At 39.1% G+C, this 27242-nt stretch overlaps 1 protein-coding gene and 1 pseudogene across 2 annotated transcripts; one reads left to right on the top strand and one right to left on the bottom strand.

The window, feature by feature from the left end:
* Positions 1–4091: 4091 nt before the first annotated feature.
* On the top strand, positions 4092–27223 carry ss (aryl hydrocarbon receptor spineless). 2 transcript variants are annotated; one of them, XM_088033805.1, is made up of 8 exons: positions 4138–4222; positions 13069–13259; positions 24306–24403; positions 24453–24542; positions 24596–24805; positions 24858–25152; positions 25203–25344; positions 25406–27223. In XM_088033805.1, the coding sequence occupies exons 1-8, from the start codon at positions 4167–4169 to the stop codon at positions 26505–26507; spliced, it is 2184 nt and encodes a 727-aa protein (XP_087889931.1). In that variant the 5' UTR covers positions 4138–4166; the 3' UTR covers positions 26508–27223. The 2 variants fall into 2 exon arrangements, with proteins under 2 accessions (XP_087889932.1, XP_087889931.1); XM_088033806.1 differs by lacking the exon at positions 13069–13259 and having other exon boundaries at positions 4092–4222.
* LOC148175627 (cytochrome b-c1 complex subunit Rieske, mitochondrial pseudogene) lies at positions 8555–9230 on the bottom strand (annotated as a pseudogene).
* Positions 27224–27242: the final 19 nt, after the last annotated feature.

Raw genomic sequence — 27242 nt, 5'->3', positions numbered from 1 at the left:
CCTGCAGTTTAGTACCTAACTATTTAGTGACAAAAATAAATTCTACCTAAATCCGTTCAAATTTAACCAAAATTTAAATGTTCAATTGTCGAATTAAACAAAAAATTATTTACGATTACGATTTCACTATTCTCTTACAAATTGTTAAATTTTTTGTCTCACATCAGTTCTAAAGAATGTTAGAAAAACATAGAAGGCATAGGTATAATTAAATTAATAATCTTTAAATACTCCAACTTTTCAAATTCAACTCCTTCAGAAAATCAGCCGTTGGCGACAACTAAAACGATTTCCTCCCTGTAAAATACCCACCGAACTTTGAATACTTTTGCTCCCTCATCAATAAACCAGGCAAATTTTCCCCTGGTCCCAATTTTTTCCCTTTTCCAAGCTCACCCCAATTGTCACCCCTCGCTCAAAAGGGTTGTTTATTCGTCACCCAATCGAAATAATTCATACCCTCGACTTGGCCAAACAGCAATCGATCGTCGTGTGATTGAACATTATTGACAGTGACGGAAAAAGGCGTGCCTGAAATGCGTCCACTCACCAATAGACACAAGAGGCGTGGCTGCAAACAATCGCACACGCCCACGCAACGCCACAAATGCAATTCATTTTATTATACCGTATCGTCCAATCATATCATCTAATTTCGTTATCTCCGTCGACATGTACATTAAAAAGTCGCTTTGTGTGAATTTATGCATGTTTTGTTTTTTCATACGTATAACTATGGCTACTAGATGTATACAGACATGGAAATGTACAAAGGAAGTATGATTTTTTGATAAAAAAAAGAAACAAATAAATGCCAACGCACACTGAAAATTATTATTAAAATATGTGCATGAAACTGAGAAAAAATTCTGAAATGTGTTGACTTGGATGAGAAAGTGAACGGCGGCGTTCATATTAGTAAATAGTCGATAATAATTGCTCCGGCCCGAGGGACGTAAAATGAAATTTCGCTCTCTTATTCGATTTTTTCGACGCCTTGTCATGTAATGTTAGTAAAATTCGTTAGCAATGTTCACACTAATAACACCTCTTAACAAGGCAACAATTGCCCTCGATGTCCAAATAAGTCGAAGAAATTAAAAATGCAACATGAATATACACAGTGGCTGATGTTATCATTCTCTGTACACATAAAATGTAAAACATGTCTCTCATATGCATAATATCGACTATAGATATACGATGAATATTAATGCAGCGATCGGAGATAACTTGCACCGAAATTGGAGAGCAAAGGGGCAGAAATGTCGCATTTAATGAAATACGAGTGCGGAATAATTTTTTCAAGGAATGAGTAAAAAATCTTGGCGTGTTTGCTGCATTATCGACGGAGTAGGGCGGAAAAATGTGCACGCAGATGACGGGATGAAAGAGATAAAGTGAGGTGGAAAAATGCACAGAAAACGGAAATTCGAAAGCTATTTAGCTGAATAATAAAATTATTTTTTAATAAATCAGAATAGACTATTAAATCAGAATGGGGGTCAACACGAAAATACATCTGTAGAAACACTTCTGAATCAAAATTTTGAAACAAAAAATTTTTAGCTCAAAAAATAATCCATTTAAGACGAAAAAACGGTAACCAATCCGAAAGCTGAACAGAATTTGAAAATCGGTAAATATGGACACATACTATCATCCATTGGTCAGTTAAACATTACACTCTCGTTGCCTAGGAAATTTCGATGGCCTTTTACTTCATCTCTAGAATAAGCTTTCAAGATTGGTTCTTAATTTTTTGTTCTTTCTTGAATACTGTTAAACTTAATCTATTTTTGTTTTGAAATTCACTATTTCTGTCGGCACTCTCCCTTTCTGTATGGGCCATGATTTCTGGGACACCTGTATAACCTGCGTCCAAATTTCTTGGCGTATTTAGCTTTAAATAAATTGTTTGTGACAGTGTAAAATTTAAATTTCCCGCCAACGCTTGAGAACATCAACAATTTATCCAATTTCCAATTTATCCATTCGCTTCGGTTTTTGATCGTTTTGCTTTTTAATCTCATTTATTGCTTTTTGAGTTTTCTAAATTTCGCTTCTTGGCACAGATTTAAGGTGAGTTGGCAAATTTTCAACAATTGTCACTAGATCTGTCAATGTACACTTTTAAAAAGGGAAATAGTTGAAAGTTTTCAACGCCTTTTCGACCCAGGATTTTACTTGATCTTATGAAACTTATAGATTTACTATTTTCAGTTTAAAATGACCATTAAATAAAGATAAAAACAGAAAAGGATGTAAATTTTGGGTAAAATCTAATAAAACATGTTCTAAATAAATCTAAAATGGACCAAATTTGGTAAATTAAATTTTCAAAAGTGGACAGATTTGATCTGCAGCAATTTTTTCTGTTTTTTTTTCTAATTTCAGTAAAATTTGATTAGACATTGTTTCAATAAGGCTTATTTTTGCAAACAGTTTTTCTAACAGTTTTGTTTAATATCCTGTTTAATAATTATTTTTAGAAAATTGATTTCCTGTGAGAAAATTGAAAAATTCTAAACAACTAGATTTAATTTTTCTAATGGGAATTTTACATTTTTTGTTTTTAATTTAAAAACTGCAACATGGCGTAATGAGATGCATTGTTTATCTAGTAGGCTGGCATATTCTGAACTTGTTTCAACGTAATATAAATGACAGATATCAAGACCTACGTTCACAGAGTTATAATAGCCGCCTCCTTAGATGAATAATTCAATTGATCTATCTTTACAACCCAACGATCAATTTTTTTATTTTGTCATTTTATATTACCTGCTGCAGGTTGGAGTCATCTAAAGTAGGTGAAGATGTGATCACCAACTAAATTTCCTCGTGTTTGCTCATTACATTGTTCATTCAATTCTTCGAAACTTGATTTTGAACCAAAATTTTACAGAGTAATCAATTGAATTCTTCATCTAGTTGGCGGTTTGAAACTTGACATAAAAGCATCAAAATACTTGAAAAATTCACAAAACAGACAAATCAAATTACCTTTGTAAATTGAGTGTACTTGGCCATCTGCATAAATCGTATTCTCTGCGGACTGTACTTTGAAGTTTGTTGTTAATGTTATATTTATTTATTTTATTTTAGCCTATCTAAGGCAACTAGAGGATCCAGTTGATTGCTCTCAATGTAGAAATTTTGATTTTTTTTTCATTTTTCTCGCACAAAGTAAAATTCTCGTCGAATTTGAAACTTTAAAAATGAACTTTTGACATTAGAAACGTCAAGTTATATTCCACGTTTGTCAACTGTTTCGAAATTTTTGTTTTCGCCAACTTTAAATTAACTTTAAATTTTTTATTTATCTAAAAAAATTATTTTGAATGACGTTTCTTCTATACCTAATTGAACTAGACAAGTTGATATTGCTCTATAAATAAAGAACAAATTGACGCTGTTGAAACAATAGTGATTTTCTTTGCGTCACGTTTAATTACTTTGGATTCAATACCAGTTAATTCTGACTTAATTACACTAAATGAATTCACTTAGATACATACCTTCGTAAAAGTTGCTGACATAATTTCTTAGGTTGTAATTAATTTAGAAATTTTCTCCGAGAATTTTAATCCACTTTTCCCCCCAAAACTTGCATATCTACTGCCACCTAGATCCATCAAAAAGATAAAATTTTCGAGAATTCCATCAACAATTACTTCATTACTCCCCCTCGTGAAAACCTCCTCTTTCATAATCTTCTCAATAAAGATCTTATCATATTTTGTCACATCGTCGATCTAAATGAATTTTCTAATTGAATCTCCCCCCTCCACCCCCGCCGTCGCAAAAGAGACCATCAAATAGAAAGAAAAGCAAAATCACCCCACTTTCCCAATTCGGCCATGTTGTGACGTCATCGTTGCCACCGACCAATAGAAAAATTTCCGTAGAGGGGCGCGTATCCATCGGGTGGGAAACGGCAGTCGCCTCGTGTAGTTTGCGTGAAAAGGTTGGTGCGGCGGTAGAATTTTCAAAAATTTTTAAGTCGAGTGAATTTGTGAATTTTGTTCGCCAACGTGGAATTCATCGGCCAATGTGCAGCGACTTCGACGGTGCCGACGTCGGTTGGAGGCGGCTTTGGAGGTGATTCGGCGGAAGTGCTGGCGCCCGCACCTGTGAGCGTCGCGGCGCCGCCGCCGCCAGCCATGAACCAACTGGGGACGGTTTATGCCACCAAGCGACGACGGAGGAACGGCAAAAGGTACCGACGGAGAGTGCAGTGGCGAAATTCGGGAAGTCGAGCGAAGCGCTCAATCTTAAGTTGCGACGGCGGCTTTGATTGATAAATGATAAACGCACTTTTGTTTATCAAAAATTTTATTAATTTTGCGAGGTGGTGCCCAAATTTTCACTTTTTTGTACCTACATCGCAGTTGGCGGGATCCGACGTTAGCGGTGATATTTTGGAAACAAGTGTTCTATCTTTTCTTTTGTTTCACGGATTTTCTTTATCTGTATTTCTCTTATTGCAAACTTTACAATTTTTTCTATTAATTTTAACACCGAATTCAGATATTTTTACTTTATTTCTCTTTATTTTTAATTTTGAAAAATGACAAAAACGAATCTACTATCGCGGAAACAAAATTTCGAACATCAAATTGATTGATGTTTAAAAATTGTAAACTGTCCTTTGTCTTTATAACCTTAAAATTTATAAAAGACTCAGCAAGTGTCAGAAATTTGCTTTGTATGTCAGTCACAATGACAATAAAGCTTGATTTAAATTGCCATGTCAAAAAGTTATGTTCGAAATTTTGATTCCGCGATAGTAAGTTCAAATGTGGATACATAATTTAATTTGAATACATTTGATAAGCAAATGCACTTATAGAAATTACTAAATTTATTCAAGTTTCGCGTAATTTAAACAGAAAATGACAGAAAATAAAGTAATAGCGAAATTACTACATCAAATTACTCAATAACATAACATAAATTGTTTACAAAATACTTACAATTCTGTAAAACCTGTATTTTGCACAATTTGAATAGAAAAGTCAAATCGGCGTTGCATTATTTCAGAAATTATTTTAAAAACACAGCCAACCATACTTATAATATTTAGAGTGGGCTTTGAGATAATTTACATAAGTCGAGAAGAAATTGACAGGATTTTGACATTTGTCATTTAATTTTTAATCGATTTTTGATAAATTATTGAATCTGGGGTTTGTTATACAGCATTTCCTTTTATTCGGACCTTCATAATGTTATTTTCATCAAAAAATTAAAATTATGTCGAAAACTAAAATTTTACTGACATGACTTGTATGTTTGTTTCTCTTCTTTATGGCCTACTCTAAATAAAAATTTTGGGGATTCCATGGTATCGTCGCCACAGTGTAGATGCCATTTTTTTATTCGCATTTGTTTCTTTCGGGTCTTTTTCTTCGTTTCTTCTCATTGTTATGTCTTTTAGCAAAAACTTTTGTTCTTTTCACTCTATTTTCTTTTGCAATAAAAAATAAAAGAGTAAAGCGCACACATACAACATGTTCTCTTATACGAGGAGCGCTCGAAAGGTCTCGAATTTCCAATTTGCGACCCAATTGGCAAAATCCATAGCGTACATCTCCCATAATTGGTGCATATCTTGACCGAGTGTGGAATGAGTGCACATAATTGAGAGTTAATTGGCACAAACACCTCGCATCTCGGAAGCATGTGAGCACGGCATAAATGTTGTTAAATTGTAATGCGATAGAAATTGCGTGATGGTGATGCGTGCCTGTTATACCATGCCTACTACCTGTAGAAGCAAAGAGCTATATCTATTTACCTTTACGTGTTGTGACGTAGACATTTAGGCACACGGCAATTTGTAAACGGGCGTGTGTTGATGCCATTACGACCATTGTGCAATCGCAGGACCTTCGTGTCCTTGTCGACGCCTGATAACAGACTCGATATATACAAGGTGAACATAAACAATAACCAACGTCTCACAATTTGGCGGAGAAATCGGGAAATTTTCACTTTTCTGCATCACTCGGTATATATTTTTGTGTTATTTTCTTTGCGAATTCACTAATTTGTCTAATCCATTTGCATTACAAATTTATTCAAAGTTAAATAAATCTTTTATGTGCATTAAATTTGCATAGGAATGAAAAAGAGACGAAAAAACGATTTATTTATACGAAACATTTAGTTTCGACATTTGCACAAAAATCCACACATCTGTATAAATTTGAATAAGTTTTGAAAGTGAATTAAGGCTTCTAGACTCTAGGCAGATAAAAAGGGTGTGCGTAATGCGCTGCCTGTTAAAACAGCTCTTACTATACCAATTACGTAAAATGGTGTTTGTTAAAGTAGCATTTTTCCAGTTTTCATCAAGTTGGCAGGATTTTTAAAGCCATTTCACGAGCTACTAGATAGTTTGTTTTGTTTGTCATTTTGGACAGTTTTACAGGTGGATTGTGAGTAGATTTCACTTCATCACATCCATATAATAATCCATCATTTTTCTTTCCAACGCTTGTAATACAAACAGCCGTTATAATTAATTAAATAAAAAAGATTCATTACCAACCACACAAGTCGAAGTAATGAAAGTTTTTGTTTGAAATTCCATCGTAGCAACATTATTTTGACATTTGAAATCGCTTTTACCCCCGTCATTACTCCGGTTCTCTTCCGGAGCTTTTACCAACGTTGGAACCGGAACAAAAGCCGCAATCAATTGCCTGAAACTGTATCTGATTCAGAACAAGAAAACATCGCTCATTACCCAGCACAAGAAACCTCTAATGGATTTTGTATGAGGTCCACTTTTTCTTTCGGCGGTTTTTTCTAGATAATGACCACGTCTCTTATATGATTTATAGCGAGATTTTCGCGCCACCTTGCTCGCATTTTAATTCGAGAGTATCGGTGACAATTAAAAAAAAAGCGCACGCTTTTATCGATTGAGACCGAAATTACGATGCACTTGATAAAGCCTAAATATAGATTTGTCGATTACGCGCGTCAGCTGCCCTTGTCGTTATTTTCGCGACTTGGACACCTGTCCTCCTCAACGACGCCAATTAATATTTTCGATAATTACGAAGGCAGATGAACTGAGGCGGCTGGGGAATCATGGCTATCTATTTTGACAGATCGCGTCCAAACAGTTTACATAACCTTGACATTTCATGTAGAACGGCCTTATTCCAAACACCGTACTTATCGGAAAAATGCTTATTATCCACGGCTGTTAAGAAAATAATTATGCGTTTTTAAGTACGGGCTCCAGACCAGAAAATTGCCACAGTTGGGCTTTAGGAATTTCGCCATTTCGAAAAAGAGTCGACCATAATAAGCAAAAATCCAACGGCAATTACGTAATTACATGCAATTTCAACGTGAATGACAAAAATTTTCTTAATGACGAACGGATCGCAACGACAATTATCCATGAAATGAGCCAACAATGGAATTATGTGGTAGTGAGAAGAAAAATTCCTATTCTCAGAAATGTTGTGACATTCAACATATGAAAATGGGATGTAATTGTTTTTGATATGGTAATGGCGACGTGTGTAATGTAGGAAACATGACAATTGCCAGGTCACCACCAAATCTAAGGCACTCGTCGGTTTTTCTCATTTTTTGTCTCGCCCTCTTAACGAGCCCCTATCAAAATCCGTCCACTTTGGCCACGTACCTATATGTTAATTATTCATGGTCTGGTGGTTAAGTAGAAGCCGGCGGTGTCGGAGGTTATTCTCACGGTTGTTGCAAATCTGCCATTTAACATTCCATCAATATCCAACCAATAATTCCTCTTCTGTTCCAATCGACTTCTGTATTATTAGCGTCGCTCCAAGAGCCTCCGTACGCTTCATTTAGCATAATTCCACCGTAATCTCCCCCGTTAATGTATGCTAAAAGTTGAAAAATGCAAATTTCGTCGAGTTTTTTCAACATTTCGTCGAACGTTACCGGCCGCATTTACGCATATTCATTAATAATTACATTTCCCCTAAAAAACCCTTATCAGATAAGGGTGCTGCGCCCACGAGAGTCGAGGAAATTATTCGTTAGAGGGTCGCTTGATATATAACAGCCATTTCACAAAAATAAAATATTTTTATGACACTCGTTTATGGAAATTCGACGAAACATGCAAAATGTTCTCTTGGAGGTTTTATTGGGGTTGGATCGAGGAATGAACGAACTGATAAAAACGAAATTATGGAGCTGCTAATCGGGAAATTGTCGGAGCTATTTTCGTCGACGACATAAATCAACCCCGAGATTAACAACGAAAATAATTAGATAATAACAATGAGATAAACTCATTCCATTGCTCATATTCACTCATTTACATTTCTATCTCAAACTCAAAGGTCTTTAAACCTTCCTTCAGTTGCTAAAGTTCATTTCCATCCATATTTATACCTCACATATCCTTCTTATTATTAGTTTCATGTATAATTATCACCTTTGTTTCCGCGAGTTTTATTCTACTCCTATCTGATTAAAAGCGCAACGAAAAGATACACCAAGTGCTGATTTCTTTTTTACTAAATTGAATAATAAGTTAACCAACCAACAGCGTTGCCTCATCGACGAAAACGTGTGTTGGAACTTCCATGTTCTTCGGCGCCGGTCCTTTCCGTATCCTCCCAGCTCCGTCGTAATGCGACCCATGACATGGACAATACGAGCCTCCCGGCCAATCTCCGGCATCTGGCGTCGGGACGCATCCCAAATGTGTACAAACCCCAATTACCACCAACCATTCCGGTTTCACCACTCTGTCTTCATCAGCTTCTGGATCTCGCAGCGTCGCAATGTCAACACTTCTTTCTCGTTCGATTTCTTCGGCGGTGCGGTGCTTGACGAAGAGCGGTTTTCCGCGCCACTTGTACGTCTTGGTGATTCCTTCTGGAATATCGGCCAGTTTGATTTCGATTTGTGCCAGAGCGAGCACTTCTGCAGAAGGCGCCATGAACAAGACGTAACGCGTCACTTCGGATTTGGCGACGTAGGCGGAGACGGTTAATCCGGTGCCTGCGACAATGTAAGGGATGAGATTTCGGTCGGCGACGGTGGCGTGGCTGTTGGCGGTGGGGTTTTTCACGCAAGAGCGACGGTAAGGCGTCCAGTCGGGGACGGTGATGTCCGTGTGGGCTAAACGCGAGATGCCCATGGGAGCCGCGAAGCGACGGACGAAATTGACAAGTGACATTTTGCCAAACTGTCATCAATCAGCCAACTATGTTAATTTAGTTGGGGGGGCATTCAATTTTTTCCTGCGATCGTTACCAAGGCGACATCGCCCGTTAGCATTGGCAGAAACGGACACACCCCCACACTGGCGCCCCCTTTACGACGACGCATCGAACCAACAAATGATTCATGCGCCCTTGCTGCTTGATTTTATTGCCGTTTTTAATAACGCCGGATTTAATATTTTCCTTTTATAACTTTTGATAGCGGCCATTAAACGTTGACGTTCATTGTTTTTGAAACAATGTTGCTTCGTTATTATGTTCATTTACGTACAGTGAAACTTCCTCGGAGCGGATCTGGTGGTTTTATGAATGAAGTTGGCGTTTCATGTAAACAGTCGAAAAGCGTCGCGTTGTAAAGTCGAGTTAGGCAAAGAGTTTGAAGGGAAGTCGTAGGAGGCTGGTGCGTAAAGTGATTGTGCGCGGCACGCGAAACAATCAAACACGAAAGAGGGATAGGTCATGGATACCTACTAGATTACATACACATCACACAAAACATGACACCAAAGATAACGTGATCACTATGTCCGACGATCACGTGAGCTGCTGACCACCTGTGACGGATGACAGATGACGATCAATCAAAAACGAATGAAGAAGGAATCGCGCACAGCCTTCTTTGGCTTTTTCGAAATCGAGCATTTGTTCGGTGGTTTTGGATTTCTGGCAATGTGGGTTAACTCATGCTCGTCCCATCATTAAAAAAAATCCGCCCACGGGCTTCTCCGTCAAAAAACTCGTTTTCTGTCGGTCCTAATCCTCGATCGTTTCTAAGCCACGGCGAACCATTACCGAAAATCGTCGTTTTTTCGCTCGTTTCTTCCATTCCCATCGTAATGAGCGGTTCGGATTTCTCAACAGTTATAATTAAAGGGAATGACAAGCTAAGTGTATGTTTTATTGCGACTTTTTCCCATTCACGAGCTGAAATGAAGCTAGCGTGTAATTATGATCGTTGCAAAGTACGCAATGATGATGACTCGATTTTTTTCCTCTCTTTCTAATGTGTCGACCAATCAATAAAAAGTCGTCATGTGGTGGCCCAAAAAATCAATTAACATAACCGATCGGTAATAAATTGGAATTAATTCAAAGATAATGAGATTGAGAGAAAATTCCGGCTATTTTACATTTTTAGTGGCGATAACGACTTAATCATCATCGATGAGGCCGAGATTAAACTAAACGTTCGTGTCGAGTCATCAATTTTCTTGTCTAAATAACACCGAGAAGCACTTAGATGTGAGAATTTCGTTTTATTTCGGAAAAAATCAAGTGTGTACTCGAAACAAAGGAATGTTTTTTTCGAGTCGTAAATCGGGGCGGCTCTGATGGCACTCGGATATGCAAAAGTAGCAGTGTTCGGTACACGTCCTACACGACATCATCAGAAGAGGCATTCGATGTCCGAGATAGCGCTACCGAACCGGTAGCGACGATGAAGACATCACCAAGAGCCCATTAAAGACCGGGACCGAGACAGTCGCTATGCTAATAGTGCCACTAACACACCATACATCAAGTTTGCCGTGATAATAAAACACTGGCGCGACAAACGTGAAGGACTTCACCTCAGAGCCGACCGAATTTTTATCGAGACGACTTTTCGGCCGTTCGTCCTTTTCGCAGCAAGCGCAGAAACGCGTCCATTTCCTGAAAGCGAGAGCGGCCTTCACGCCGCCGTGTCTTTTCTTCTTCGTGGCAAGTGTTAAATTTGAATTTCTCGGTTCGTGTCGGAGGGCGGCGCATATGGAATGTAGCGTGCTATGCTCGTCTCAATGAAATCTTCACACACTATAAAGTGTGCTGTGCATGTCTTGTTGCATTCACGCAGACACGTGCATTTGTTTACACAGTCTTCACCTACTTTCGCGTTTTGGTCTTTTCGCGAAAAAAACAAAAAAATCCCTCCGCCGTATAATTCGTCCATAAATAAACATGAGCTAATGAAAGTTGTGATATAATTTATCGATCGCAACTGTAACTTAATGCAACTTCACGTGGATAAACCATAAATCGACAAGCCTCTGAAAATCGGACGCAAATATAGTCATCTATGGAAACAATTTTTTCGATGGTGTCTTGATCGTGAAAATCAATCAGTTCGAGTTAATAATAGTCATTATCGATCGTGGTCGTTAAACGTGGTGTTGGGGCTCATGGTAATAAATCGTAGTACCCATGCTACCATTCATCAGCTACCGGTGGTACCACAGATACGTACTGTTGATAATATGACAGATTAGAAATCCTGATTTCACTTAAAAAGCCATTACGAGAGCGAGTCCCAACATTCTTTTCGGATATACGCTGTATTATCTACAGTCTGGGCTATAAATCGAGCCCACGGTCACTTGATGGGTGATAGTACGACCCACTACCCGCCAACTGGATTTTATAGTAAAAATACACGTCACTCTTTTGGTTTTTGTGTGATTGGATGAAAATGTGCCAATCACAATTACCGACGGCATGTGTGGGCCAACTCTGCATAAATTACCGAAACATCACCATTTAATTACAAGCTGTCTACGATTAATTACGTAATTCGAATTTTTCACAAGAAACCCCGTTACCATGGTAAATTACCCCCCAAACCATCGTGGGTCATGGTCCGGTCGTTACCTCAAAAAAACAAAAACAAAAAAAACACATTAGATTCCGGAATCCATCAAGTCGCCTCACTCAGACCCGCGTTCGTTTGTTCGGACCCTCATGAATATTTATAGATATAATTACACGTTGCGTTTATCAATTATATAGAAATTAGCGCAGACATGGAAAAAATCGCATTTTGCGACGAAAAATGTGTAATTTTCTTGAAAGTCCGAAAGAATTCACATTTACATAGGTCATATAATCAAGCGAGCCGTGGCTGGGAGCTAATAGCAGTGCGTACAGCCTGTCATTACAAAAGAGTTAGGAGGAACTTTTTAAAATGTCTGAACAAGGCCCCAAATTTCTTTATAATTTGTTCTCGTAATTTCAGATCGGTTTCTTAATGATGGATTATTTTTTTAATGCCGGACGCAAAGATTTTGCATATTCTTCAAAGTCTAATCTTGAAATAATCACAAGTTGCGCGATAATGCGCGGTTCGGTCGAGATGCAAAACGTTCTTTCAGTAGGCCGTGAAATGTCATTTTGACAATTTGAGAGGTTAACTGCCCGAAATTCATTGTCTTCCAGACGTCTTGATTTGTAATTAAAACTTGACCGCCTCCTTGTGATTAATCGCGCCCACGAAGAATGCACTTTTCGATTTATAGGCATAATTTATCGTTGATTTATGCTAACCATTTGTCAACGCTAATTTTACATCCGTTAGGTAAAAATTAATGGCGAGTTATATTTATGGATCAAATTAGAATAAATAAATTTGAAGAATTTCCTGCTCGCTGGAATTAAATTAAGAAACGATTTCACGTTTGGTGATTTGTTGAACGAATCAGAAAATTTGTTCGCTGCGTTAACAGAGACCGCGTTACGTAAAATTGACATGGTGGAAGTAATTAATAACTCTTTGATAAAGACGGGAAATTGATGGCTCGAAAAAGTAAACATCATTTGTCATTTTTCTTATGTTTCCGTCAAGTTTTGTCTTTGAAATTTAGCATTTTTCTTTGAAAACGAACCATTTTCTCCCTCGCTTCTTAATAACAGTCATCAAGTCTTGGGCTCTATCCATCGCTGGCACTAATTACAGTTCTCTTTTCTCTCTCTTCCTTCGTACACAATGAGCAATTGTCGTACACATGTCGTTCCAAGAACTCTTTTTTATTGGTCGATACATTTTAAACAAATGTTTTTGTTACAGTTTAAAGCCGACGCCCAAAGATGGTGTAACGAAGAGCAATCCAAGCAAACGTCATCGAGAACGATTGAACGCCGAATTGGACACTCTCGCTAGTCTTTTACCGTTTGAACAAAATATTCTTTCGAAATTGGACAGACTTTCCATTTTGAGGCTTTCCGTGAGCTATCTACGCACCAAGAGCTACTTTCAAGGTAACACATCTGACGTTTGAAATTCGTTGCCACGGTAATTTAAAGACGCTTGTCAACTGTTCCCCTGACCACTGCGATTTTTGTGAAAATCGCGTTTCCTTCTATCGATTCGCAGCAATCGCGTGTCCCGGCGCCATATCCTCAACAGCCTTCTGGATTAGTACGTTTTAGAGTTGCAGAGGACAATTTTGTGTGCACCTCGCGATCCTTATCCTCCCACAGACAAAGCGTCCCCTTTTAACGACTTTTTCTCCATTTTATGTATCCTTAATTGTGCCACAACACTGTACGTATACTTTGTAATGATTTAACGACACACTCACTATAAACCGACGAATTTTATTACTCGTGAGCTAGATTATAATTGAGACGTAGGTATAGTACTCGAGGAATACAAATGAAATATTAGTGTTGTAGACCATAAATAACAATTAGTTCGTAAAACACTAAATTGGATCCAGTTCTCAGACGATCTCTTCATTAAAACTAACTTTTTTTCGTTTTTTTATTTATTAATCATCTTTCAAACAAGCAACAAATCTGAATCGAAACAAAGTCCGGCTCTGCTCACTTTTTTTTTTATCAATCCAAATATCTTAATACGGTCATTTGTATTTTATGAGTGATTAGCAGGTGGTCATAAATTCGGTCGCGGTAGGCGCGTGGATTTAAAGACAAAAGCATCTGCTCGGGAATCGCTGAAATGTTGGTGGAGGAACGACACGGACCTCACCTTGCGGGTATTGATCTGGGGAAGGAGGGAAAACGTTTCGGAATTTTACATCATCAATATCTAATGCGGAAGGGAGTACAATCGATCGCCATTTCAACATTTTTTACCAAGGAAGATGTGGAGGAGCGAAAATTTAACTTTTAAAGTTTCACGAATTTATTATTATCCAATGATTGGAAAAATTATTATTCAAACAGATTTTTCACCAAATTGTCATAAGTCATAACGTCTTTTCCATTTTCAAAGTTCGATAAAATCCTTCAACTTTCTTCGTCCTTCGCCGCCTCCCGCCGCCGCCACCGCTCCCCAGACTCCGCTCCGCCATTACGGGCGTCGCGACGAAAGGAGGGGCCGACGCTGGTCGCCTTGGTAACTGCGAATTAGCCGTCGTTGCCTGCCTTAAATTTAAAACGTCTCCCTTTTGATTAAATCGGTGGGTACTTTCCGTTTCGCCTCCTTCGATATCGATCGCGTTTTCGTCTTGGATGCTAAAAATCAGCTGATGATGGCGTAAAACGGCTTGACAAAAGAACACATAAATACTCATACAAAGTCCACGCAATAGCGTGAGCACAACACTCTACGATCTCGGCTGCAACGGAACACGCAAACGGTGCAATCTAGTTGGCTCCAGTCTACGACTGCTAGATTTGGGACCAGTTCGAAATATGCATACTGTATGACATATAGAGGTGGTCGAGAATAGTATAACGAGACTCTCGCGTGTTTTACTGAGGTTGCAGTTGCATAAAGCCCACTTGACACTTTTTTTTCCCGAAATGTGACGTCAATGCTTATAAATTGATAATTCCAATAAACGGACACGCAATTGCCTCTAAATGCCGATTATTTTTTCTATTGTTGGTAACACTGCAACGAAAATACAAATTAATTAAAACCGCGCCCTCGCTAATTACCGTAATGGAAAAATATTACAATAAAATTTAGCCCTTGTTTTTTTCACAGCTCACTTTTTTGTGTGAAACTCAATATTACACGCGACTGGTTGTTTTTTTTTTCTGAAACTTGATATATAATTCTTGCGAGATGCTGAGGTCTGATACGAAAAGGCGAGGCTACTGAATTAATCCGGTTGCAACGGGGGGAAAAAAACGAGCGATAAAATTTGTCAAAGTAGGCGAGCACCGCTATCTTGATTTTTTCAATTTTTCCCCTAATCTAGATATCAGTAATCGATGATCGCGTCGGTGGTAATTTGTCTGAGTTGGCCTAGGGAAAATAATTAGGGTTGTCTGGAGAGATAAATGAACGCATCAACCCCAATCTTTGGACAGACAGCTGCTCTGACAGTCAGTTGGCCACTTACGTGACGTAAATGATATACGTGTAATTAGCTAATTACGGTTTGCAGTATGCATGGGCGACACACGAAAAAATTCGGACGTGTGTAATTAGACTGTTATCTAATAATTCGGTTGGAACGAGACTGGACGAGTGTTAACATAAATCAAAAAGAAACGGGAAATTTATGTGTGGATGAGAATACATAATTAATTTCCAAGGGGGCGACTTTAATTAAATGGAGAAGAGGGCTGCCCGAAAATATAGAGCAGGCTCAACTTTTAACAAAATCTAGTTGGCATGGAGAGAATGACAGATGCGGTTGTTAAGAAACGCTTTGTAGGTAGAAAATAGACGCTTCGGAGGTGTCTTGATGGTTGTGATTAAATTCTACTTAATAGAAAACAAAAGAGGGGCGCATTCTCAAGGTTGCGAAATGCAAATCGCAAAATATTGATCATGATTTTGACAGTTTTGTTGATCGTAACCAATTACCAAGAGTGCCGTGGTCGTCTTGGCAACGATGTTAATTAGCAGTCTGATTTGTCTAATCATCGGTGTCGGTTATTCGGATCGCCAATCGGAAAAGGGAAAAGCTCGCCCGCGCACCGTCATTGGTTTTTCTTGACTTGAGAGAAAATGAGTTTCTTTGTGGTATTTATTTTCCGAGAAATGGTTGCACCTGCGAGTTGTCTTTCCACCCCTTGAAATATTCATAGGTTTCGCTTACGCAACCCTATTAATAGTCCGCGCATTAATAAAATATTAGTCGGCCATGAATGAAGTTGGGGATGTTTGCGACATGGATTAATGACGAACTAATGTAGTGATATACGGATCTCGAATGTAAACATGGGGTGTCCACAAAGCATATGAACACAATCGGCACGCGTCGGGGTCAATGCGGTACCCCAGGATCCTATTATGTAGTGTAATTGAACGACTTTGTGGCGTATTAACGTCTCATTGCACTTGCGATTTACGAGAAAAATTGTGAATTTCGGAACGTTCCTTAATTTATTGCACGATCGCTATCGAGATCGCGTGTTTCGACGGCGATTCGGGGAAATACAGCAATCCAAGATGATAACACCTTCGACGGAGTTGGCCAAGGTGACTCAACTCCATTTCCGGTCGACTGTCGCGATAGTGAACGCCCTCTGTCGATGTCGAAGTTTCCGCTTTTACCCTCTGTGCACCAACGGTTGTTTCTACCCTATCTGCGATCTCGAACAACGGAAAAGAAACGAAAATTATTAAGGTCAGCGAATGATTGTTTCAAACCAAAGCCAGCTTAGACAATCGTTCAAAGGACCAGTACACGCCAACTTAAGACCATCAAATCCTTTTTCCAATAACACGTGCTGGGATTTGAGGGGCCCCATAATTGGGAATGGTTCCCTTTCACTTAATTGTGAGAATGTGAGTGTGGAAACACACGAAAAAATCCGATGATGATGATGATGACGACGATTTTTTCGACTAACGGGATCTGACGCATTAACACAAAAACTTGGTCGGCCTTGATTTGACAATTGTAACTGAGACAACGTTTCGATCGGCTCCACTACCGATACGAAATAAATGACAGTCGGCTGATGCATAGGGTGCTTTGTTTCGGCTCGTTGATTTCATTATTTTCACCTGGAACTGTCCAGCTGTTGTATCCCATCACGCCCTTCCATATTCTCCATTTCAATGTCCATACATCTCCTTCGAATCGAGTTGGCCACGTTTCGCTTTTCAGAGCCTGCCTGGATTTAGTTAATTACGAAATGGGCCCAATAAAAAATTACGATGTTGTAAATAATACGTCTGCGTCTCTTTCGACATAAATTAAACGCGCACAACCCCTGATACAATCAGCCGCCTCTGATTCACAATGCGTTGTACAACTTCCGGTCCGATATTAATGCGCATATAGGAAATTTACGACGAGATCATATGTTCATAAATCCCCTAACTGTGCTAGTTATTAAGTTAATTATCGGAAAACACGGCAGATTTTAGAGAGATTAGAGAAAAAAACGGCGGGGGCGCAGCAGGCGGCGACACTTTAATTTCATCTCACAAGGGAAAGGCCTGACATGGAAAACTCAAAATCGTGTGATAATTTTTTTATGCAATCTGCTTTGAATTTTATTAGCTTCTATTTTCGAGAGAAAAATTTTTGAAAATTGGCAATTTTTTTCAATAAAAAAGGCGCGACACGTTTTCTCTTGTCAGTTGGCGGACGCTTTTTATTATTCAAAGCCGCCTCTAATAATACTCGATTAATTATTAAAAGAGGAACAAGAATTTTAGAATTTGTTTATTAATAGAACAAGTTTGGAAAAGCGAAACGGGCGTGTAATTTAATAAACTTTTTTTTTTGGAAATCAATCTTTCGGCTGTGGCTCGTCCAAAATTGGTCCGAGCGTCGACCGTCGGCGAGGGAGTCCGGAACAATGGCACGTGGCCCTGCCACAATCAGAATTCGACGAATGAACGCACCATCGCGTGCCGGTCTCGAAGACGAAATATGCACAGGTCACGCAAAACTCAAATGTAGTTAGTTTATACGTATACATACTACCGAAGACAATGCTAAATGACAATTCGCTTGCAGGCAGAGAGGGATCCACTTTTATTGCTCTTAAGCAGATTGATCCTGGGCCGAGTCCTGTCCTGCTTCATTCAGTAGCGAAAGGTGTTAAAAGCGTGGGTTGTCTTCGGAATTATGTTTGTTCTTGCAGCTAATGTATCTGTTTGAAAATCTCACATTTAATGAACCGAGGCAAATTTATGTGCTCCTTTCGATATCGGATCTCTTCGGGCAGTGTCCCATCCTCGGCCGAGGGTGATAAGCTGAAATAATTACCGAGAGAGTGCGGGGGCGGCGGAGGGGGGCGAAAACATCGTAAATAACCAACTTCTTCTGGGTTAATGAGCTCGCGCCGCTCACAACCCTTTTATTTATTGTTGTACACTTTTTCACAGCGTCGACGACGACGACGACGAGACGAGGTTCGTTCGTTGGCCTGCTAATCCGTCGATTCGGAATTTTCAAAACCCCCCTGGATCAATTTACATTACGTCTAAAAGCTAGAATTAAATTTTCTTGAAAGTGGATTGAAAGCAGCTCGTCCTAATTCGTAGCGGTCGATGTTCCTCCACGTAGCTATTAAACTAATTACAATAATTATTTTATCTTTAACTCGAATTATTCATCGTTCGAAATAACCCTTAACCTGGAACATCATAAGATTTTTTTTCTTCGTTTCGCAATTAACAGACCAGGAAAATGTGGAAACAACACCGTTTCGTGTCGATTTTTTTCTCCTCGCCTGCAGCCTGCTAGATTGAAAACGGTGATTATTCCGCAGTTCGAATTTCGCTAAAAATTTAATTGAATTAAAATCGTCGGAGGAGTGATTACATGCATAGATCCAAAGGCTATTACGTTTCGATTTGTAGGGTAAAACTACTAAATAATCGGCATCATTAGCAGATATTTCAACTTCAAAACGCTGTATAAATCTTCAAAATTCACAAGACACAGCATTAAGCTAATTATGGGCACCTCTTTGGCTAATAGTCGGCACCGCTCTCGACTAATAGTGGGCACCATTTCAAAACACTCTAGGGGATTACCAAAATTGCAAAATTGTAAATTGGTATAATAATTAGTTATTATTCTAACAAAAATTATTTATTGTAAAAGTCTTTTGCCCTAGTTTTTTCTTTTTGGCTTAGAATAGCACATTTGCGTTCTGCTTCTTTTCTCTCTCAATTTCCTTTGTCTTTTTCGACTCTTAGGCAATTTTCTTTTTCGCTTTCTTTTCCAAATGGATTTTTTTATATTCTGTGACTAGTAACCTTACTTAAGTATGAAATATGAACACATTATTGAGGAGAAATGGACTTTGACAAGATGTTACTTATTTTTTTATTACTCTTTTTTGAGAATTAGACTTCACCATTTCAAATTAGATACAAACAGTGTTAAATAAATGTTAAATGTTAATTTTTATTTGGAAATTTTATCATAAGTAGGCATGCTGGTTATTCAATAATCGACACTGCCCATTATTAGTTATGTGGCGTGCCGAAATGTGGAAGAACACATGGAAAAACAAAATAGATTTTCAAGTGATTTAGTAAACAAAAGTTAACTAAAAGAAAACTATAAAAACTTCAAAATGAATCGAAAAATATCGTCATCCAATAGTTGGCACTTCTATGGCACTTCTATGCCAACTATAGAAAAATGAGTTATACATATTTTATCTAATACTGGGCACACCAAATACTGACACTATTATTTTATAAATTTAATTAAAAAGGATCTTAATGGAAAGCTAGAACTGAGGATAACACGTTGTCACGAAAAGCCAAAAAAAATAGACATTGCAGGTCAAAACAAAAATAAAATAGCAAGCAATTTCTTAGCAAAAAATTAAGAACAGTTCACTTTTGGAAACGCATGATAACCATCGAGTAAAATATTTTTTTTAGCTATCGTCATACTTCTTAGAGGTGTCTTAAAGTACCAAAGGGCTTCCCAAAAAGTAGGATTACTGTTTAGAATGTTCGTCAAACTTTTATAGAATACACCCAACTCTTATTTTCTTACTATTAACGTCAGAGTTCGGGGGCATTCTGGCAGCGGCGGCGGCGGCGGCGTCATTTGAAAAAGCGCCTTTCTGGCCCACAATTAGAAATATTAATTAGTATTTAAATAGTCTTGGCACGTTCCGTGACTTGGTGGAATTAAAGGTCCGATAAACGTGCGAGCTTCGAACCGTTCATGCGCGTATGACAGCCCATTCATAATACCAACTTCATTATTTGAAGATTATGCTAAATATCCTGCGTTTGGGGAATTATAGATAAGAATTTGCATTTTGCCGATAAGAAATGACCATTAGGCTTCGGCTGGGCCAACAGCACGCCCTCTTTCTTAATCGATCATTTTATGAGGTCACTTAATGACCTTTATTATAATATGTCAAAGAGTTGACGTTACACAAAGCTCGCGCCGAAATCAAATTAATAAGCCGTTTTAATATTTAACGACTAATGCAACTTTCATGTCGAGCCAAAGACGAGCGGAATATGCGTGTTGATGATGTGTTAATTGAAGGGCACTTTTTACTCTTTTTCAATAAAATACTGATTTTTTCATGCCTTTATATTGATGAAACTATTAAGTTGAGCGGGTATGATTGTCCCATCTGCATAATTAATTCGTTTTATAACATGATCAATGATGGCTGGGAGGTATTCATTGCATTTGTAACGAGTTGGGAACATGCAGGGATTTTTCAGTTTTCAGGACACTTCGGAAGAGTTTCCATCGATGAGTCACGGGCCCGTATCGGTCGGTGGATGTGAAAAGTCTAAAAGGTAGTGGAATAACAGGCAGGTTATTCGTAAAGCATATTTATTTGATCAATACTCGGGGCCTCCTGCAGAGCAGCGCCAGACTTGCGGTCTGCCCTCGCCTAATCAATATACAAAAACACTATATAATTTAGTGTTTTACGTCGGCCCAATCTTAGCCCAAGACCGGCTCACCATGAATCTATAACTATGTACTATATTTATTACGAATTATTTGTTTTATTTCCACCACTAATAAATATGTCTGCATTATAAATACCCGTTCTAATAAATATCTCATAATTGTAATCGTAAACTAACACGTCAAATATAAAAATTTATTGACTTATGAGAATACGCGGCGTTTCAACGCCAAGCTGCGTCTTATTTATTCTCTCCGAGCTCGTTTTAATTTATTTTATACGCATTCTCTCAACGGACGAACCACAAAAAGAACAAGAAACACAAATTGGAACCCGACACTTTTTCAACCCGTCGCGGGAGGCGTTGACTACAATTTTCTCCACAAACAATTGACGCAAAAAAAACTGTCACCCGAAAGTCGCAGTAGGCGTTGACGTCACAGTGAACTTTTTCCTACAACCATCATTACCGGCTCTTATCGCCGCAAATTTAACGAACAAATTGGAATTTAACTGCAAATTAATTACACTCGTTCTGTGAAATTCAGTGGTCGCCTTTCAAACCGATGCCTATGTAAATAAGCCTCCGTTATCTTATCGAAACATCGTGACAGACTGATTGCAACTGTCAGACTCCGCCCTATTTATGTTGGCCCCAGATATGCATCGCACCGAGGGGATGAACGCGTGAAAGTCAAAAATCGATCCGAAAAAAAAAACTTTTTTGTACGACCATAACCTAAAATGACATTTTTGACACTCCTTACGAACGTCAAAAGTATGGCTTTTTCGAGGAGCGTTAAAATTTCTTTTTTTCACGGCGTGATAAAAAACTTGAACAATAGATTAGAACATGTAATTGCAAATAATTCAAGCTGCAATTAATAATTTAACCATTTTTAATAAGATTTTATTCAACATGCAAGTACAAATATTTAAAATTCTTAATAAAAAACATAAAAACTTGTTAACGAAAAGTAATGTGGATTGTATTATTTTGAACATTATTAATGTTTATTCCTGGAAGTAAAGCTCCCGAGGAGCATGTAATATTAGGGCCACGTATCTTACACTGAGCTGAAGGTTCTGGATCAGGAATATTAACTTCATTTTTCTCAGCATCAACAGAACTATTTCCACCTTTACTAGCAAATATTTTTTTGCTATATCCACTTTCTTCCACGTATCCTTCAGCAACACTTGACGACTTCCACCCTCCTAGTCGTTTTAATGTTAGGATGTCTGTCCCAGAACTTGCCAACAACGATGCCGAAGATCTTCTAAAACTGTGCCCAGTGTACCGTTCGGGATTAGGTAACTTTAGGTAATGAGCTATTAAACTTGGTATTTTTGAAAACTGGTTAATCCCAACACATTGTACGCTACATTTTCCTTTCTGATACTGTAGGAAAAACCGTCTGTATTTCACATGAACCGGACGTAGAGCAGAGTATTTTTCGTAAACATCGAGTAGATTTATGCCGTTAACTTCCTCACCTATGACAGTAAATGTCCGTTCAGTATGTGTTTTAGAATCAGGTATCTTGACGAGAAGAATTGACTCTTTTTTGACAATGTCATCGATAGTCATGTTGTGGTCATGTTGCAAAGTTCTTCCCGACGACAAGCCCCTGCTAGTCCCATTATTAACGTCACTTTGTACAGCAAGTACGTGTCATCTGCAGCATTCAACAGAAAATTTTCCACATCTTCCCTAAAAAACACTTTAGATTTCTTCGGTCGATATCCGACAGGCTGTCTCTTCAAAATTGCCTTCAGTTCATAGTATTTAGTCACATCAACATGATCCTTAACGCATAATACTGACTTTAGCATTGAGAATTTAGACCACAATGTTGAAGATTTGCATGTTCTCGACTTCTCACTCAAGTACGCTAGAAGAACGGATTCCGATATTTTGCTTGCGGTCTTCTGTTCGCACCACTGCTTAAATCCTTCATACTCCTTTTCGTATAAAATACGTGACTTTCTTGGTAATAAATCGAGGGATGCATCATTTGCTTCTTGTCTAATTTCAGGAGGAGTACAAGAAAAATCTGTTTCGCTATCACTCATCGTGTTTTGTGCACGTTTTGTGTTGCAAATTTAGGTTATTGACAATTTTTCCTTAGTAACATCAACATCATTCAGGAAATTTTGATCAAAAATTCCTGTCCGTTTTCAGAAAGATGCCGACATGGAGGACCATTCTTCGCATTTAGAAAAAACTTTGGATACGAGATTCTTCATTTTTATTTAAAGTAGCTTACGTTTCATTCATAGTTTAAAAATTACTTTGACTTAAATAAAAATAATTAGATTTCTTAAGAAGTATTATGTTAAATTATGGTCGTACAAAAAGTATTGTATACAACACGTGGCTAAATAGTGGTTCGCCTTCGGCTCGTGCATATAAATGGCCCACGCGTAAAAAAAAGCACTATTTTAGCCACTTGTTGTATACAATACTTTTTGTACGACCATAATTTAACATAATACTTCTTAAGGAATCTAATCCCTAGTGTGATATGAATATATCTGCACAGACATGTCAAAACTGACACTTATTTTGAAATACAAATGTAATTCTTAAATTTTTGTCTCAAACATCTAGACGATTCACTGTAAAACAACAAGCACAATGGTAAAAATGAATTGGTTATGTCGTTTCTGGCAAGACTATTTTGACAAGCCTGTCCGGATATTTCATATTACATTAGTGACTTTTACTTTTGTAAATCATCAACCATTCAAACCATCAATCATCTAACTATGTGGAATAAGTCACTTTTATATGAGATCGTAGAAAAATGACATTTAGAATAAATAAAAAATGAACTATGTCGAAACTTATAGTATCTTCCTGATGATGGACGGTCGTAGGAAAAATAGTGTACAAAACTCGTCAAAAAGTGTGTTTCTTGCACTCATGAAATAACTGCGCCTAGTGCATCTACATTCACATTCGTGCGAAATTGGTCACTTTCCGTACTTGGTATGTAAATACCTATTGTAATTCGACGCCACGTCACATGACACGACTTTTCGTTTGTACGGTCGAATGGAGTTGTTAGCGCGGTTAATATGGGTGTAATGTGGTGGTCATAAAGAACCGCTTTTTGTCAAAGTCACGATGATGCTGCAACTTGTCATATATCTATTTAACCTGTCTATTGAATCAACGGCTTAATGTGTGCATCGTGATTGGAGCGTGGCAGGCGGTAAGTTACTCTTTTATTGACGGCGTCGTGACGCCGCTAATAGACGCGCGGGATTAAAAATCTATATTTTAACGTTTGTTTGTTGTGAAGAAATCCTCTTCTTGTCCGATTTTCACGCTTCCCGACTTTTGTTCCGCGAGGCGGTATAAGATAACACTAATTAGATATAATTACATATTGTTCCGCTCATTTTCATGCCTATTCTTGGTTAATTCTGATAAATCTACAATGTTCAATAATAATCAGAGTAGCAATAATTAAGAAATAATTGTTTTTCTTGCAGTTGTTATGCACAAAGATAAGGACGATGGCGGCCTACATAGACCGAGGGATCTCACCGCTTTCGATCATACACCTTTGGACGGGGAAATGTTCTTGCAGGTAAATCATTTTACACGAACGAGCAACACAATTTAATGAATTATTCAAGGCCTTGAACGGCTTCCTCATGATTCTAACTTGCGAAGGAGAGGTCTTTTTCGCCACGCACAGCATCGAGGGCTACCTGGGGTTCCACCAGGTAAACTCAACGATTAGTGTATTGCTGGCTGTCTAATCCTGTTGTTTTGACAGTCCGACATTGTCCATCAATCCGTCTATGAACTCGTACATTCCGAAGACCGCGAGGAACTCCAACGCCAACTCATGTGGAACTCCTTTCTTCCTCCGGAGTCGGCCAACATGGGTCTCCAAGACGTCCTCCAACCCGAAAACTGTCACTTGTTAGAAAGGAGCTTCACAGTGCGCTTCCGATGTCTCTTAGACAATACTTCCGGTTTTTTGGTACTTTTCCATGTCGCTCTTGTTGGTGTTTTAATAATGCGATTGTTTGCAGCGTTTAGATATCCGAGGTCGCGTCAAAGTCCTGCACGGTCAGAATCGGAAGTCTGACGAGGCGCCACTGGCGCTCTTCGCCATTTGTACGCCTTTCGGGCCACCGTCGCTCTTGGAAATTCCCCAGAAAGAAGTCATGTTCAAGAGCAAGCACAAGTTGGATTTGGCGCTCGTCTCCATGGACCAGAGAGGGAAGATGCTTTTGGGGTACTCGGATTCGGAGTTGGCGACGATGGGGGGGTACGACCTGGTGCACTACGACGACTTGGCGTACGTGTCCAGTGCGCATCACGAACGTGAGAAAAATCAAGTTGGTTAGCTCTGAGTGAATGTTGATAATTTTCAGTGATCAAAACAGGCGCCTCTGGAATGATTGCCTACAGGTTCCAAACAAAAGACGGGCAATGGCAGTGGCTGCAGACAAGTTCGCGTCTCGTGTACAAGAACTCGAAACCTGACTTTGTCATCAGCACGCACCGCCCTCTAATGTGAGTGTATTTAGCAGCGAGCTTCTCCATCGGAGATTCGGCATTGTTTTATTTTTTTTAGGGAGGAAGAAGGCCGTGACCTCCTCGGCAAACGCACCATGGACTTCAAAGTGAGTTATCTCGACGCGGGTCTTCCAAACAGCTACTTTTCCGAATCGGATCAACTCACCACCTCCGTCGCTCAACACAACATCCCCGTCACGCCATCTCGCGTCAATCGCCGCTACAAGACGCAACTTCGCGATTTCTTATCGACTTGTCGCACCAAGCGCAAACTGTCGTCATCCTCGGGTCAAGTGACGCCTCCAGCCACCGCCACGGTGACGGCGGCGGTGGTGAGTCCGATGCCAGCGGTGGATTACATCGCCCCCGATGCATACAACATGTACAGCACAACGTATCCCCCAGCCGCCCCCGATCACATGTCCTATATGAGTCATTCGAATTTCCAACATGTGTACGCCGCCCCTGGCGGCCTCGACAACCGGTACTTGGCGGCGACGACGGAGAATCTGTTCCATCAGTACAGACCGCTCAGTTCTTATTATCCAGAGTATCACTCGAGCACCGCGACGAGTCCGTACGTGGGCAACGGTTTTCCAACCTACGATCCAAGCCCCGCCTCCGCCACTCACCACGCCTCCTACCCTTGCCAGCAGGTGGTGGACACGCCCGCCAAGTACCCAGCCTACGTGGACTCTTCCAGGAGCTACAACAAGTGTCTCGACGTCGGCTGGCCTTACTCAGTCAGTCCATCTTCGGGCATCATTCAACCGATACAAGTCATGGAACTCGGCAAGCCGTGCAAAATCACTAAACATGCCTCCGTTGATTGTGTGAGCAACCATTCGTCTCCTCCAGTCGCCGGTCTCCTCACTCCCAAAATGGAGGAGATCAAGACGGACTCGATCGAACCGCTGGTGCAAGAGCGCCAAACTGTGCTCATGTGGGGTTCGAATCCCGCCCCTCGCCCCCCGAGTCAAGAATACGCCACCCCCACCGCCGAAGAGCTGAAAAACTTGGAAATCAACAATCCTGACTTGTGCAAGTGGAGCGAGGAGAACAAGAGTGAGGTCGTTCAGAGCGGCGACACGGACAGTCCACATCAACATCATCAAAACCATCACAACCATCACAATTCGAGAGTTGTAATGGTTCTGTGATGATGGGCCGTTGTACATATTATTACATAATCCGCACACACTTTAATATTCCACCAAGAAACATATCTTCCTGTGTTTTTGGCAGGGCTGTAGCTTCCGGCAAGATTTCAGGCCCCGGCAAAGTATTTTACGTGGGACGCTGTTTGGTAAAGCAGGAATTTTAACGTCAAAACAGCTGTCAATTTATTAAACTTTGCTGCGGCAAATGACAGCAGCCTGCGTAAAATTCGAGGATATTTATTTTGTGTGGGCTTGGTAGAATCGGTCGCTACGCCCCTGATTTTCGTTGTCGATGTCTTCGATTAGATCGTTAATACTCTTAGTACGTCGAGTGAGTTTCCGTTTGTACCTTTGTTATTTATTTTTATATTTTGTGAAAACATGCTAGTCATTCTCAACTGGTTACTTGTATATTATGTTGTATATTATTATTTATGAATGTAGTCATATAATTCGTAGGACATAGTTTATTGTTCAGCAAATTATTGTTTTCTATGAATATTTACAAAACGACGTTATTTACAAATTATGAGCAAACGACTATAATATACTTAATGATAAATGATCTTTTTAGGGACGATCATGTGCGCCTAATTCCATTGAAAAATATACAAAAAAAATCTGAATTGTACATTAACGTTTAAGAATCTTGTATTACTTGTAACGTGTATGAAAATTATATTATAAAAGTAAAATACATTATATTACAACAGAAACACTGAAACTGCGCTTTTT

Source organism: Gnatocerus cornutus, chromosome 4 (genome assembly GCF_029298725.1).
Source record: "Gnatocerus cornutus isolate USDA-ARS CGAHR chromosome 4, icGnaCorn1.1, whole genome shotgun sequence".
In the NCBI taxonomy this organism is placed as follows: Eukaryota; Metazoa; Arthropoda; class Insecta; order Coleoptera; family Tenebrionidae; genus Gnatocerus; species Gnatocerus cornutus.
The sequence above is the reverse complement of the archived record's forward strand: the minus strand, read 5'-3'. Positions and strand labels throughout refer to the sequence as shown.

Coding starts and splice junctions, on each gene's coding strand:
- ss (XM_088033805.1), top strand. CDS start 4,167: ATGAACCAACTGGGGACGGTTTATGCCACCAAGCGACGACGGAGGAAC. Junction 4,223..13,068: donor CGACGGAGGAACGGCAAAAG/GTACCGACGGAG, acceptor TTTTTGTTACAG/TTTAAAGCCGACGCCCAAAG. Junction 24,806..24,857: donor ACAATACTTCCGGTTTTTTG/GTACTTTTCCAT, acceptor GATTGTTTGCAG/CGTTTAGATATCCGAGGTCG.